This window comes from Pygocentrus nattereri, chromosome 20 (assembly GCF_015220715.1).
Source record: "Pygocentrus nattereri isolate fPygNat1 chromosome 20, fPygNat1.pri, whole genome shotgun sequence".
NCBI classification, from domain to species: Eukaryota; Metazoa; Chordata; class Actinopteri; order Characiformes; family Serrasalmidae; genus Pygocentrus; species Pygocentrus nattereri.
Genome location: NC_051230.1, coordinates 23855783 through 23871089, shown reverse-complemented (window position 1 = coordinate 23871089; position 15307 = coordinate 23855783). Strand labels below are relative to the sequence as shown.

At 36.7% G+C, this 15307-nt stretch overlaps 1 protein-coding gene across 2 annotated transcripts in view; it reads left to right on the top strand.

The window, feature by feature from the left end:
- The window catches only part of LOC108438457 (MLX interacting protein), a 30594-nt gene extending 17942 nt beyond the window's left edge, over positions 1-12652 (top strand). The window contains exons 10-17 of one of the 2 annotated variants that reach the window (XM_017716251.2): positions 2166-2272; positions 2549-2657; positions 3366-3478; positions 5624-5737; positions 6833-6960; positions 7385-7508; positions 7968-8097; positions 11402-12652. In XM_017716251.2, coding sequence (XP_017571740.1) covers positions 2166-2272; positions 2549-2657; positions 3366-3478; positions 5624-5737; positions 6833-6960; positions 7385-7508; positions 7968-8097; positions 11402-11523 — 947 coding nt within the window. In that variant the 3' untranslated portion in view covers positions 11524-12652. Of the gene's footprint in view, positions 1-2165; positions 2273-2521; positions 2658-3365; positions 3479-5623; positions 5738-6832; positions 6961-7384; positions 7509-7967; positions 8098-11401 lie in introns of both variants that reach the window. The other variant, XM_017716250.2, reaches the window with a different exon arrangement.
- Positions 12653-15307: the final 2655 nt, after the last annotated feature.

Genomic DNA, 15307 nt, shown 5'->3' with positions numbered 1-15307 from the left:
TCTCATCTCGGTACCTAATGGCAGTCAGGCTACCTCTGGCGAGCACATGGAGGGCTGTGTGGCCCTCCAAAGAAATGCCACCCCACACCATTACTGACCCACGGCCAAACCGGTCATGCTGAAGGATGTTGCAGGCAGCAGATCGCTCTCCACGGTGTCTCCAGACTCTGTCACGTCTGTCACATGTGCTCAGTGTGAACCTGCTTTCATCTGTGAAGAGCACAGGGCGCCAGTGGCGACTTGCCAATCCTGGTGTTCTCTGGCAAATGCCAAGCATCCTGCACGGTGTTGGGCTGTGAGCACAACCCCCATCTGTTGACGTCGGGCCCTCATACCATCTTCATGGAGTCGGTTTCTAACCGTTTGTGCAGACACATGCACATTTGTGGCCTGCTGGAGGTCATTTTGCAGGGCTCTGGCAGTGCTCCTCCTGTTCCTCCTTGCACAAAGGCGGCGGTAGCGGTCCTGCTGCTGGGTTGTTGCTCTCCTAGACAGACACAGCAAACCTTCTTGACACAGCTCGCATTGATGTGCCATCCTGGATGAGCTGCACTACCTGAGCCACTTGTGTGTGTTGTAGAGTCCGTCTCATGCTACCACGAGTGTGAAAGCACCACCAACATTCAAAAGTGACCAAAACATCAGCCAGAAAGCAGAAAGGTACTGAGAAGTGGTCTGTGGTCCCCACCTGCAGTACCACTCCTGTATTGAGTGTGTCTTGCTAATTGCCAATAATTTCCACCTGTTGTCTATTCCATTTGCACAACAGCTGTGAAATTGATTGTCAATCAGTGTTGCTTCCTAAGTGGACAGTTTGATTTCACAGAAGTTTGATTTATAGTTATATTGTGTTAAGTGTTCCCTTTATTTTTTTGTAGCAGTGTGTGTGGGTGTGTGTATTTTTATATATATATATGTATATATGTATCCTGCCTTCCGCCCGAAGACTGCTGGGATAGGCTCCAGCACCCCCCCGCGACCCTGACGGAGAAGCGGCTTGGAAAATGGATGGATGGATGGAGATATATATATATATATATATATATATATATATATATATATATATATATATATATATATATATATATATATATATATATATATATATATATAAGGAAATCTTCCTCTTCAAGTAGCATTGGACAGGTTTGGACTAAGATTTCTGGCCCAAAGCGCTTTCATTAAATAAACACCTTTTCTAGAGAGAGTGTTTTTGTTTTTTTTTTCCACTGAGAGTTTTTCTGAGTTTGGTTTTCATGTTTCATGAGAAATATGAAAACCCACTAAAAATGACTAGTCAGAGAGGTTTGGGCTTGAAAGCATCTTAAAAAAAAAAAAAAAAATTATGATTTTTCATTCTGAGAAATTCCCACTCTCCTCCAGAGTAGCAGTTCATGGCCGTCTCGGATATAGAATTACGGTTTTATAAGCCAGTGAATACTGATATAACAAAATGTGACAGTAGAGCCATATGCCAGTTTGGTATCATTTTATCACATTATAGTTTTTTTTTTCCTTTTTCCAGTACCTTTACTGTGGTAGCCAAAAAAGGTTAATATTTATTTGTAGTAAATCTGGGGAATCAAGTGTTCACAGTGCACAGTGACCTTTTGACCTGCATATGGTATGCAACATATTTTTGAAAATAAGTTAAAATACCTAGAAAACAATACAATTTTGGATTCGACTTGTACTTACATAGTTTCTTAATGGAATACTTCCACAGCCGTTTAGTCTCAGAATGCACTACAATTTCATGTAAAAATTCTTTTTAAAGATTTTCTTCCAGGAATGATGCTGTCAGATCCTTCTACAGTGGACGGGTACCTGAACTTAGCCCCTCATTCACCGCTCGTTTTACACCTACGAATATATGTCTGACCTGGGTTGAGGGCACATTTCATGTTCGCGTTCTCACAGCCCTCAAACTGGAAGGTTTTATTCGGCATTTGTATATTGGACAGTATTTTGTTGGTCTCTGGTCAATATTAGGCTCAATTTGATATGATTATGGCAAAATTGAATCAGGGTTGGGGTTGGACTCAAAACGTGATGTTCTTCAGATTGCATTGGACACTCACAGAAAAATCTTGGGCTGTTTGCAATCTTTGTCTTGTTTGCATCTCTGAATTTAAGATATACATTACTTTTTTTTTTTTTTAAAGCTCCCTTTGCAGGCCCAGCCAGTGCTGTAATTGTTACTCCATCCCCTCTCAAACCTGATGTGGTTCCTACTACAGGCATGGTCATTACCTCATCCAGTATTCCACGTGTAAGCGGTCATCTTTTATATTACCTTTGTAAATAATATTCCTTTTGGACTGAGCTTTTACAGAAGTCATAAACACAAGGACAAATCTCTAATAACTTGAAATTAAATACCTCCTGCACACACACACACACACACACACACACACACACACACACACACACACACACACACACACACATATATATATATATATATATATATATATATATATATATATATATATATAGAGGTCTTTCTCTGTTTTCACAGGGTTCTGGGTTTCATATTCTCCCACAGAGTCAGAAGTCTCCTCAGCTCATTGTGCCCAAAGAAGAAACTGCCTCAACTGCTTCCAGCACCAAGAGCCCAGCACCATCTCCTTCCACAAATGAGATTCTCTTTACTGGTTAGTGTTAATTTTCAGAAGCCCTAAAGAACCAAGTGAAATGGCCTTCATCATAAGGATGAAATAAGAGCAATGTCCTGTTAATGCAGTAGTCTGTAGAGTAGAAACAGCTTGCATTGCAAGACTTTCCATTGAGCAGTGATGTGTTTGATTCTCCACTCACCTCAGAACAGCTGCTTGCCCATAGACTTAATGCCCTCTGTGCTTAACATATGATGCGCTACACTGAGCAACTTTGAGGTCTTCAGATGTATACGCATTTGGTAAACGTAATGTAGGCTAACACATGTGTCTATGACATAAACGTGAGTATTTATGCACAAATGTAGGATTTCAGTTTGTGTGTGCTTGAGGGCACTAAACTAATTACACAAAAATGGAAACTACAAAAATTGTTTTTTTTTTTTTATTTAAGTTACTCATGAGACACATCGCCTCATTACCATGGGATAGAGAATGAGTGAATTAAAGGAAAGGGTAGTTCTTCTTTATGTATGGGTAAACAAGGAAGTAATGAAGTGGTGGAAAATCAGGGGGCAGCTGGTAGAGTGTGTATATATTAAGCAGTTGTTTTATTAATATGTGAAATAAGTCACCTTACTTTACCAACCTTATTTAAAGACATCTTAAGGCCATCTTTAACCTTTAAAGCTTTGACTTGTTTCAGTTTTGTTATGTAATTCCTCACTACATATTCACACTTTTCAGCGCGCGATGGGCGAACCTCAGGTCAAGGATCACCTTTAGGATCAGAGCAGGTGCCTAGTCCTCAGTCCCCACTCAGCAGCAGCACAGGCCTGGCTAAGAATGAGTCCAACCAGGTATCTTCAGATTCCATTTGTACTCAGATGTTGCAGTGGATTATACTGGGCGTGCTATGATGCCACACTTTGCGAATGCTTATACAGTTCTTTGGAGGACTTTTATTAATAAATAAAATGGGTACAGGTTGATCATCATAATAAAGGCTGGTTCCCCAGACATACATGAAATGTAGTTAATTTAAATCGAATTATTTAAATAGTGCTGTTTACAATTGGCATGGGGGGGGTGTCCATACATAATTGGCACCTAGAGATGACATATCACTTTCTTTTCCAATACAGACACTGAAACTTGTAATACTGTTTGCTACCAATCCTTGATTTCTTCTCTAGAATCTAGCAAGCATTAAAATGACCTGTTTTAATTGAAGTGCATCGGTGAAGGTGAGGCTATGATGAAACTACTTCAATGCTTGAAATACACAGCTAGCAAAATCACAGTTTTTCCCCCTTCAATATCCAGTCCGTTTTCTGCTGAGAGCAGTTCCATATTGCAAATTGCATAGATAAAACTAGGTAAACAAAGTACACAGTTATCATATTCTGGTGCTTCTTGGTCAGTATTGATAAAAAATATATATAAAACAAATAATACTGTAATTAACCAACTACATATGTGGTTGCTTTTGTAGTGTAGATAGATAATCACATAATATTGATTTAGACGAAAGGCAGGAAGCACTGCTGCACACTGACAAAGTCCAAGCCCCAAAAAAGCAAGCCAGGGGTGACACTGGCAAAGAGAAACTCCCTAAGAGCACAAGGATGAACCACTGAGAGGAACCTAGACTCAGAAGGGGAACCTATCCTGCTCTGGTCAACACCAGATAAAACAATAATACAACAAGAGCAGTGTGAATAAAACGTTGACAGTGAATATCCAGTAGTGAATATTGAATAAAGAAAAGAAATGGGCCTATTATTGGACAAGAGTTTTAAGATACATAATGATGACCGGTGATGGAAGTATTTAAGTTGACTGATGACTGATTAGTATAGTTAGAGGCCTGTCAGTCATACTGAGAAATAGCTTTATGAATACCAGTGACTCGGTGACAATACAGAAGTTGCGCAGAGAGGAGATAATGTTCCATTCTTTGATGGTAGTTTTTGGTCCATTTTGATGTATTTTGTCTGTATTGGATTCATACTTCAAATGAACCAAGATGCATTCATACTTCAAAGTGAACTGATACCGACCAGCTCATGGGGTCTTGGTCTGCTTATTTGGTGTGGAGTTCAGATGGCAGTGTTCTCTAATGATCCTCACTAACAGAGCAGTTAATCAATCCAAACGTGCCAAGTTTGAATGCACCCTAAATTGCCTTACCAGTGGTGTTCTTTTTGAAACTTTCTTTAGTGGAACATCTTTATAGACTTTTAAAAATAATTTTGGCTTATATAATGACAGTAGTACTGAGCAAGGTTTCAAATTAATTATTACTTTCCTGTCAAAAAAACTATTCACGACTAACTCCAGACTTGCTAGATTTGTACTACTTGAGTAAATGTGCAAGTCATGTAAAGCCAAGTCTATATTGTTACATAAAAATTTTTCCTTTGTTTTCCTTAGTTGTAGTGCAGACATTTGTGAAAGCAGCTGTACATGCCTGCTTTACAATTCATCTGAACCACTGAGACACTTCAGCTGAACAGATGGAGGAAATTTTACTCGCCCATAGCCTCGTAATCCATTATTTAATTGGTAAAGGGGAATAAAACTGTACATTTATATATGTATTATTTAGTATCATTCAGCAAGGTGTTTAGAGTTCAGTCTGTCTTCTTTTGTTCATTCAGTTTGCTTTCCCAAAAATTGTTACTGCCTTTGAAGCATATTGATCAGCCTACTTATTAGTATTCAGGGATATCCAATTACATTGCCCTGTTGCCCAAGCATAAACGCAAGTAATGTGAATATTTTCCCGTTTTTTAGTCGAAACTCTTGACGGTTGCATTTTGGGCAAGTTGGTTATGACAGTCTAAGTAAAAATACATATGTAAGGAGAATTAGTATTTTATCTTAATAATATACTTGTCATTTAGTTCTTTCAGTTCTAGATGTTTGTGGTTTATTATTTTGTCCTTGTTGTTTTTAATAAACTTGTCTTTTTTGTTTCTTTGTGTTCTCGTCTTATCTAGAGTCGTCGCGTGAACCACATATCAGCTGAACAGAAAAGGCGATCCAACATCAACATTGGCTTCAAGACGCTCTGCAGTCTAGTTCCTACTCTAAAATCCCAGTCCAATGCAAATGTAATTGTCATTTATTTTAATTGCTTCATTTGCAGACACACGTCAGTGCTCACCCAGGATTCACAGTGATATTAATACTGTAACAGTGCTCGGCTAATAAGGGCTTTCTGACCAGCTGCAGAGCTTTGTTTACATATAGTGAAAAGAAGACGTCTATCATTAAAGTTACAGGCTTTGCCTACAGCCTGTGTAATTTCTGAATGAATACATTTTTTTTTTCTGTGAATTCGAAATGAACATGAAATTTAAAAATAATTTTTTGCATCATTGCTTAATTATTTTTTTATCAAGCAAAGCCAAATTTCTGCATTTTACTGCATGTATTCAAAACTGACAGACCAATTAAAAAAAAAAAGCTCATACTCTTATGACCTTTAAATGAAAATAGCTGTTAGGAGACTCAATGTTTGTCTCTGAACACTAAGAATTGTACAGTAATAATGACAAAACAATGAACTAAAGAACAATGTTTGAGAATTGCTCAACAACTTTGACAGTCTAAATGCTGTCATTGCCATCGTACAGCAGAATCTTGTAGCTTATGTTGTTAAACAGGCTGCAGCTTGTGTCTAAAAAAAAAAAAAAGCTGAAAATGTACACCAACTTTATCAGCTCTACTTACCATTTAGCTGCACTTTGTAGCTCTACAATTACAGATTGTAATCTGTTTCTCTGCATACTTTGTTAGCCCCCTATTACCCTGTTCTTTAATGGTCAAAGCTTTAAGTCTCTCGCATTACATCTATGAAGTTGACTAACAAGTTAGATGTGTCTAATTCAGTGTTTTATAACTGCAACGGCACTCCTGTCTGATCCACTCGTACCAGCACAACGCACACTAACGAGCCACCACCACGTCAATGTCACTACAGTGCTAAGAATGATCCATCACTCAAATAATACCTGCTCTGTGGTGGTCCTGACCATTGACGAATAGATAATTTATGTATAAATACACACACTCACTTATCTGTGAAAATGGACATATGTTGCATAGCTAAAGACAGTAGTAGCAGACACTTTGAAACCTGAATGTGTTTGTACTTTTATCTGTTTGTTGCGAGCCTGAACTGCCAATTTTTTTTTGGTTGCCAGATCAGTAATGCTACAACACTTCAGAAGACGGTGGAGTACATTGGAAAGCTTCAGCAGGAAAGGCAACAGATGCAGGAAGAGACAAAGCGGCTGCGGGAAGAAATCGAGGAGCTAAATGCATCCATAAAGTTAGTTTGTTCTTAATTATGGCACATTAACATTAATTATGATCTGCTAATGCAGTCCCATATTAATGTCACAGTGATTAATTCATAACTGGCAAACCTAAAATTAAGGATTTAAAACATTGAGTTCTGGTTCTGAAATCTGATTGTCTGAGCCACATTCTAAGCCATTTCAAAATACTTGATTACTTACATTTATGAACACACACACACAAATAGAACTCTTTATTGTTGAGATAATAAAAAGTGTGGAACCGTGTGTGTGTGTGTGTGTGTGTGTGTGTGTGTGTGTGTGTTAGTATAAACTGAGGGGCTGAACACTATTGTTATTGCACCCTCATGCATATGATTCAGAAACTCTGTTGATGTTTTAGGGAGAGGCTGCTGGTGTTTTTAATGTTGTCTTCTATCCATCTATCTAATCCAGTTTATGTCAGGAACAGCTTCCAGCCACCGGGGTGCCAATAACCCGTCAGCGCTTTGATCACATGAAGGAGAAATTTGATGAATATGTGAAGAACAGAACTCTTCAGAACTGGAAGTTTTGGGTCGTATCCTTTTGTCTCCCCTAGAAATGAGTGCATTGAACAGAAAAACGAGTTTGTCTCTATTATGGTCACATCAAGCTTCTCTAGACAGCTACAAGTAGGGAGCTACAGTGATGATCACTGTTTTTAATGAGTTTACATTGAGTGCTGATTTCAAACTTAGGTTATCAATATAAACTGTCAATAAATTGTCACTTGACTTAAAATCAAATGCAAGCAAGATTTGTTGCACATTTGACATTTGTGCAAAATATGTAGAACAGTGAAGGCCAGTGGAAGAAAAACGTAATTTTTTTTGATACGGCAACAAAAGTGTTGATGAGAAGAACCGTATTTCACTAAGAGAAATGTAGACCAAAGGTAAACAATGGAGATGATTACTCAGCAGAGGTGTATTTTTAATTTCAAAGGTGAAGATGCCTCATTTGGCTTGTCTGTCTTTCTTTAACAGTTTTTTTACAGTTTAGCATCATCATTAAGCCTTTGTTTGAGTCCTTCAATGGCAGTGTCTCCACCACCAACCAGAGCGAGCTGTGTGAGACCACCATGCAGTGGCTGGACCGTGACTGTGCCCTACCCATCCTCAGACCTAGTACGTTTTCTTATGAGTGGTGATGGTGATGATTGTCTAGTCCGAAGTACTTGTTTTAAATGAATAAAGTGATGATTTAGTAAGAAATTTAGTTTACAGAACCCCCCCCCCCCCCCATCTCTAAAAGTAGTCTGTCAGCAGTTTTGCTGTCTGTTTGCTTTTTTTTACACTAGACTGCTTCGTTCTCGCTTCATCTCTCCTTGTGTGTGTGTCACTCACTCGAGTCTCTGTGCTCATCGCTAAGATCTGATTGGCTGAGTTGTCACGTGCGCTATTTGCAACGCATGCGATTGGCCTGTGAGTTTCTCGTTCACAAAAGCTGTATGGTAAAGGCTAGAGTAGAGTAGTGGTTTTTCACATTGCATGATATATTTTATATATTGTCTATAAAATATCAGTAATAATCCGACTTCTGCTGTTTTCACATGTAGTGGTGAGAGTAATTTTTGATAGGCGAAGTATTGACATGGTTATGAAGGCCGTTTCCCTTCTAATGCTCTTAGTTCTGTATTTTTGTTAGTCAGTTTTTGATCATTTTTCTGTATTTCTTTTGTATAATTTTTTTTTTGGGTGTATGTACCATCATATAGCCTTGGGTTGTGTGAAGAATGTTTATAAATAAAATTCCACTATTTTATTTTAATATTTAATATAAACAGTGCTATAAATCAGTAATAAAAAAAGATCGGCCAAAAAGCATAAAATTTTAGTTGTCACACCATGCACATACTGGGAATGAATTCAATTTGTTCTAGCATAATAAAGTATTTGGCAGCCTAGTATATCCTACTAACTTGGATTGGGTTAAAAACAAACGAACAAAAAAAAACCATTGTCTACATCAGATTGTCAGATGTGTTTCATCGTTATCATCTATGAACATAGCCATAGGCTTTGTTTACACAGGAAGCAAAAGTGGCCTGAATCTCAATCTTTCTTCATATGTGACACAGATGTTTTATCTGTGTGGCTGTATGAACAGTATCTTGTTGTTTAATATGTTCAGCAAGTAAAGAATAATTGTATATTAAAATGTGCAGAAATGTTTAGGTTGTGATGAGCGTTAGAGGTCTTGGGCATTCTAATTATTAAATTATTATTATTAAGGCTAGAATGTGCAGTGATGACACAGAAATGAACTTTAAAGCTACATTGTGCAGAAATGCTGCCATCTCATTTGTTCTTGGCTCATAAAAATGAAAACTAATTCAGTTGATGTGGGCCCATGTTAAGGGCAGTGCTCAACTATTAATGCTAAAATTAGTTCTAGGATAGAATGAGGTGAAACACAATGAAATGCTGTCCCTTTCAAAGGAATGATGCAAGTGACATGTCTATTGTGGCATTTTAGACATCCAGTATGAGCCTAATTTTGCTTTTCCTGGAAAAAAGCAAAAGTGACATTTTTTTATTGTGTAAGATTGTAGGACATGTTTACTTATCTAAAGAAAGGAAAGTTAAAGTTGGGTTCATAGGTTAACACTGTAAAATTAAATTTTAATAAATTTGGATTAGTCAGTTCTAAAATAGTTTGAGACTTGGCTGACGGAGCTAAACCAATCATAATAAAATCATAAATAAAATGGAGTTGCAAATTTTAAAGCCATTAAACATCAAAGAGGGTTTTGAAATGTACAACCTCAGGGAGACCTTTTTTGAGTTAATTATGTCTTTTGCTTCCAGTGGTGTACTGGACTGTCAGTCAACTACCACTTGATTTGGTTGATTTGGTTACCACTTGATTTGGTTGAACACTGTTTATCCTGAAATTTCCAATTTTGCATCAGCTTTTAAAACAATCCAAAACTGGGCAAGAGCCATAAACTAAGCATATGTGGAATGGGAATTTGCATTTTGACCTAAATATTTTACTTTGATATTCAAAATATATTTGAGTATCCTTAATGGTAAATTAGTTAACTGCAAGGTTAAAATAAATAAATAAATGAAAGACTTTGGGTAAAATTAATAAAGGGCTGTAGGCTTAACTTTTCCACTTCAGGGGAGCTAATGAGCTTACAGAGCTGACCAGTAGCTGGATACTTAGGACTTGTCGTCGTCTTACAGGTGATTGATATGCCAACATGTTAGTTGTTAGGGAAATGTATTTTCACTGTTTTTGGACCGAGCTAGCATCAGCTAGAGTAGTTAGACTGGTGTGAAGCCCTCACATCCCTGTCCTGATTTCACTTCCCAAGAACCCTTGGCCAGAGTTAGCACTTTTTTTCATGCAAGTCAGGCACATACCTATCTACCTGTGCCCTTTGAGGTTCCTCCCAGAGTTGCTGATCGATATTTGATTCATCCAATAACATGTAAATTGCAACTTGTAATCAAGGTAGGCAAGAAGGACAGGGATGTATCATTAAACACATTAGTTTGGAGTCTAATATAAAAATGTAAACTCAGCACATTGCACAGTTCTTTTAATGCATAAAATGCCCGTTTCACCGAATTGTGCATTTTCTCTGTCTTTGAGCAATTTTTTTTATTCACTGTTCGAATACTGGCACCTTAGAAATACCTAATGTGGAATACTGAGCTGCCTTTATTAGAAACAGCAGTCGTCATCTTTGTTTTAGAGATAAAATAATGCACTTTGTAGCCAGAGTGCAAAAAGGAATTGAGGAGCAGTGGGAAGATAAACAAACAAGAGGGGAGAGGTAGTAGAAAAACTTGACCTGTTTACATTAAAGGGAAGTGAAGAAGGTACTGGAGTATATATTAGAATTTACACAAAGAAAGACAAAGGCTTTTTAGTTTGAAACAGTCTCATGGCATTTGTTTTTACAAAATTATGTATGAATCTTTCATCATTCATTAACTTTGTAGGGCTTATAAAAACATGGCAATAAAATATCTTGTAATAATAACAATATTCTCATCAGTTCTGATTTTTATTAAAGTTTTTGATTTGTGATTTTATCATCACCTGAAGAGTGATGTCACAGTAGAATTTTTATATCCCACCTCAGTACCACTTTTTATGTTTTGCAACCTTAGAAAGAAAAGCACCAAATTACATATTCAATGAAGGAAAGTCAGACACCAATTTTGCTGATATGAAAGACACAAGTCTTCTATGACCCAGTTAGTGTTCCAGCTTGGCACGTTTTTCAGCATGAAAGTGTTTAGTAAATCAAACCCATGGTGTACAAATTAAATAGAATTCTGTAAAAATGTCAACTCTGCTGAGATTTTATGCTGGTTTTGTCCCTTGTTTGAAACAAATGAACAGTTTCAAAAACACAGTTTCAAAGCTTTTTCCTCACACACTTGTTTTCTTTTCTCCTTTCATTCACAGTGGTTTTAGGGACACTGCGACAGTTGAGCACCACCACCTCCATCTTGACAGACCCTGCACTCCTTCCTGAAGAAGCCAGACAGTCTGCCATGAACCCCAAACAACACTCCAGCAAATCCTAGCTCTCGATCCGTTTCAACAAGAAATCTTACTCCGACGGGTCTCACTCAGGCATAGCAGTTATTGGGGATGTACTCAGGAGGCTGGAAAAGACAAGGTGAAATTTTGACTGTGCCTTATTTGGGTACCTGCTTGAATATGTGTTTTCTGCAGTCAGGTTTTTAGATCCTTATAATAATAAGTGCTCTGCTATAGCAATGTTCTGGAACCATCAGGTTTTTTTTTTTTTTTATTTTAACAGTGTTAAAGCACCTGCAGTGTTCTGGGCTTCTGTTTCTCAAAGGGAATTAAGAATTTAAGGAGCAGCTGCGAGTGTAGCTCAAAAGGGAATAGCCAGTAGCCTTAATAGAGTCTTCCTGTTTTTGCATATGGACAGCAATATGCTTGATTTTAAAGGACAAACCAAAGGCTTTCTGTTAGTCATCCCTAAAAGAACTTCATTTTGTTTGCACTAAAGCTCTGCAGGGTTTTGTTTTTTACCTGAAGCTCTGTAGAGCCATTTTGTTAAGCTATTTTGTTTTATATCAGAACTCCCTGTCAGGCTTCTGCACAATCAACAAATGCTGTTGTTTGTTTTTTTTTTTTTTATTTTTTTTTTAGCCTTTTTGGACTTGCAATCCGTTTAGTCTTCCACCTTTGACACCGCCCCCAAACATATTCTGTGTGTTGTAGCTACTCTGCAGCGTAAAGCACTGAAGGCATAAAAGATTAAGGGCACATTGGCTGGAGCAGTAATTGCTTGAGCTCCAATGGTAAGTCTTATATAAAGCAAAGATATTCGTAACCTTGAGAAAATGAGATCAAACAAGTCATTCTGGGCTTCCCTTTTATCTTGCTTGTCATTCACAGTTTCACCGTGGAACTATATATTGAAATTTTGTATTTTCCAGACCTCTCAACTGTGGAATAGTTTACAAAAACATGTCTCACAGTGATAAACTCCTGGCTGAAGTGTTTAAGTGTTTTCCTCTAATTAGCCAATAAATAAGTTGGCTATGTTGGTTGCTTTCTGATAAAATGCTTATTAGAGATGTTCTTTGAGTCTGCTATTTCTTTTGTATGTTATTTGCATGTACTTCTTAATGAAATTGGAATTTTGAAAATAATAATAATAAAAAAACTTCAGCAAAATAGGAGGTTTCATTCCAGTGATTGGGGCACCATCCTAAAAAAGCTTTTAAAGCTGTTGTATGTGCTACAGTAACTGATCGTGCTAAGGGGAACATACAACACCATGTTTGTTATACCAACAGCATGATTCTGTTTTCTGATATTTAGTTCAGACGTAAGTAAAGAAATTAATTTATTTAATAAATCACAGAAGAAAAGGTTTGACAGTGAACCTTGTGTTAGGCGGAAAAATAGAATAAAGCCTTGTTTATACTAGTTTAACATACCTCCTGGCAACTTGCCCTCAACATTTCCCCTTTAAAAATGAAAAATAAAATATTGTAAACAAAAATTAATGTTTATTTGCAATAAGAATAAGACATGAACAATCATAATAATAACACAAATAATGAAAGCAACAATAAAAATAAAGGCTGTTTGCCTTTTAGTTATTAAAGTGAAAAATGCATTGAGCTTTTTTATTTTTATATAATTTTCAGTTATTCACAGTAATATTTGATCGTTGCAGCCCTACATTCTTTATAATACTTATTTCTGCTTTTCAATAAACTTGAAATTTGTTAGAATTGAGGGCAATCAGGCTCATGTTCTGCTCCAGGTTCCTTATATTGAAGATCTTTTTTCAGAATTGTATTCTTGTGGGTGAATAGAGAAGCCAGTCAAAGATATGGATATAGAACCCCTAGGATAGCTTGTTTGGAAATGTGCCCATTTTTAAAATTTTCTGCATAATTAAATGGTCAAGTTGATAAAAAAAAGAAAGAAAGAAAAGAAAAATGGTTTGATGTGAAAATGAGAAACTTGCCAAGTCAGAATTGTTCACAGTGGTGCTGATGGGAACCAGTTGGATTTTAATGCTTCTAAAAGTAAAAAAAAAATTCTAATTCATGGAATGGTTATGGAATGGCAGCCTGATGTCTGAGGCATTGTTTTACAATAGCTTGTAGAAACTGAAACATACATATTTTTAAGGCCATTCATGGTGGAAAGATTTGTTCAGAGTGACGTTAGGTGAGGTGTCCTAGGTGAACTAGTTTACCATTTGTCAGTATTACATATAAAATCTCAGGCACAGATAGGTTCACTGAAGGTTTTATGTAGTAAATAAAATTCCTGTTATAAATGTGTTATAAACGTTGTGACCTTTGGTTCCTGTCAGCATCACTGTAAAGAAAACAGTAAATTTCTCTACGATGAACAATTTCACATCAAATCATTCTGAATGATTGTTTACATCTCAACCACTGAATAATGCAGAAATTTGGAAAAATGAGTGGAGTTTGCCTTATATAGTGGAAGTCATTTGTGGAAGTCAAAAGATGGACTTTGGTGACTGGTGGTTGTTGAGGCCAGAAGGTTTCATGGACTGTAAGACCTTCCAACATCAGAGCCCTTTTATCTTCCCGGTGGCAGAAATTAGTTTTATTTCTTAATGCAAGACATATAAAGCAGTGACTGATAGAATGAAAAAGATGAATGCTGAACATTTTTTAATTAAATTAAATCTTTGTGTCAGACAAATCAGTTTTAATTAAATGCTAAGTTAAAAGGTGCTTCATAAGTGAGCACTGAACTTGACTGTTTAATAAAAGGTGGGATTGAGTTCAACAGATCAGTCTCATAACAGGAGTCTCTCCACATTTTCTGTATTTTTATGGAGGGCCAGTATCTACAGATTGAAGATATAATAGACATTCTGTGAATTATGCAGGTTCCTTTAAAGCCATTTATCACCTTAAAACTAGTAGCAGAACTTTCAAATCTACTCTGAAAAATACAGGTAGGCAGTGCAGTTCTTTTAAAACGGGAGTGATATGATCTCGTTTTTTTTTTTGTTTCTGTTAGGATTCATGCTGCAGCATTTTGTATGAGCTGTAAGGGAATTGCTTTCTTAGAAAGTCCAGTAAGAACAGATCAATATTTCCATTTTTCTTGAATTAGCTGCAGAAACTTTCATGATCCACTAAGAAAAATCTGACACACAATTGGTAAGCTTGCCAGCAGAGCCTTGATTTTTTTGAAGGAATGGAAATGTGGTGTTTTGTGTCACCAGAATAGCTATGAAAACTGATGTTTCCTGATGATATCACCAAGAGGTGCCATGTACAAAGAGAAAAGCAAAGGCCCTAAAACCAAACCTCATGGGACTTCACAAGAAATGTGAGATTAGCCTTTGTGTTGGTTTATTTTATGTATCCACGTCTTTCCTAGTGTGATGAGTGGGTAGTATTTTATCATTGTAGTAATAAATTGGATCGCAGTATGCTTTTCTGATTTAAACAGTGAGCATTGTCAGTACTACTACAGCCCTGAACACCTGTATAGCAACTGCATAAGCAACATAGTATAGTAAAAGCATCAAGTATAGTTGTATGCAAAAATTTGTGCACCCCTATTCTAATGACATGTTTTGTTGATTTTGTTATCATTGTGCTAATAGCTTTTTTTTTTTAAATACTGATTTTACTTATGTTTGTTTTCTTGTGCTTTTCATCACTGGTAATGTGTTCATAAACCTCAGGAAAACTTAATACCACAATACATATGATGTATCATGAAAATGTATTTTATAAATATTTTAGTGTCTTAAAAAACAAAAGTCATTTTGGCCAGATTTACCAAGAAATCGGTGAAGAAGTTTTTTAATTTTATGTC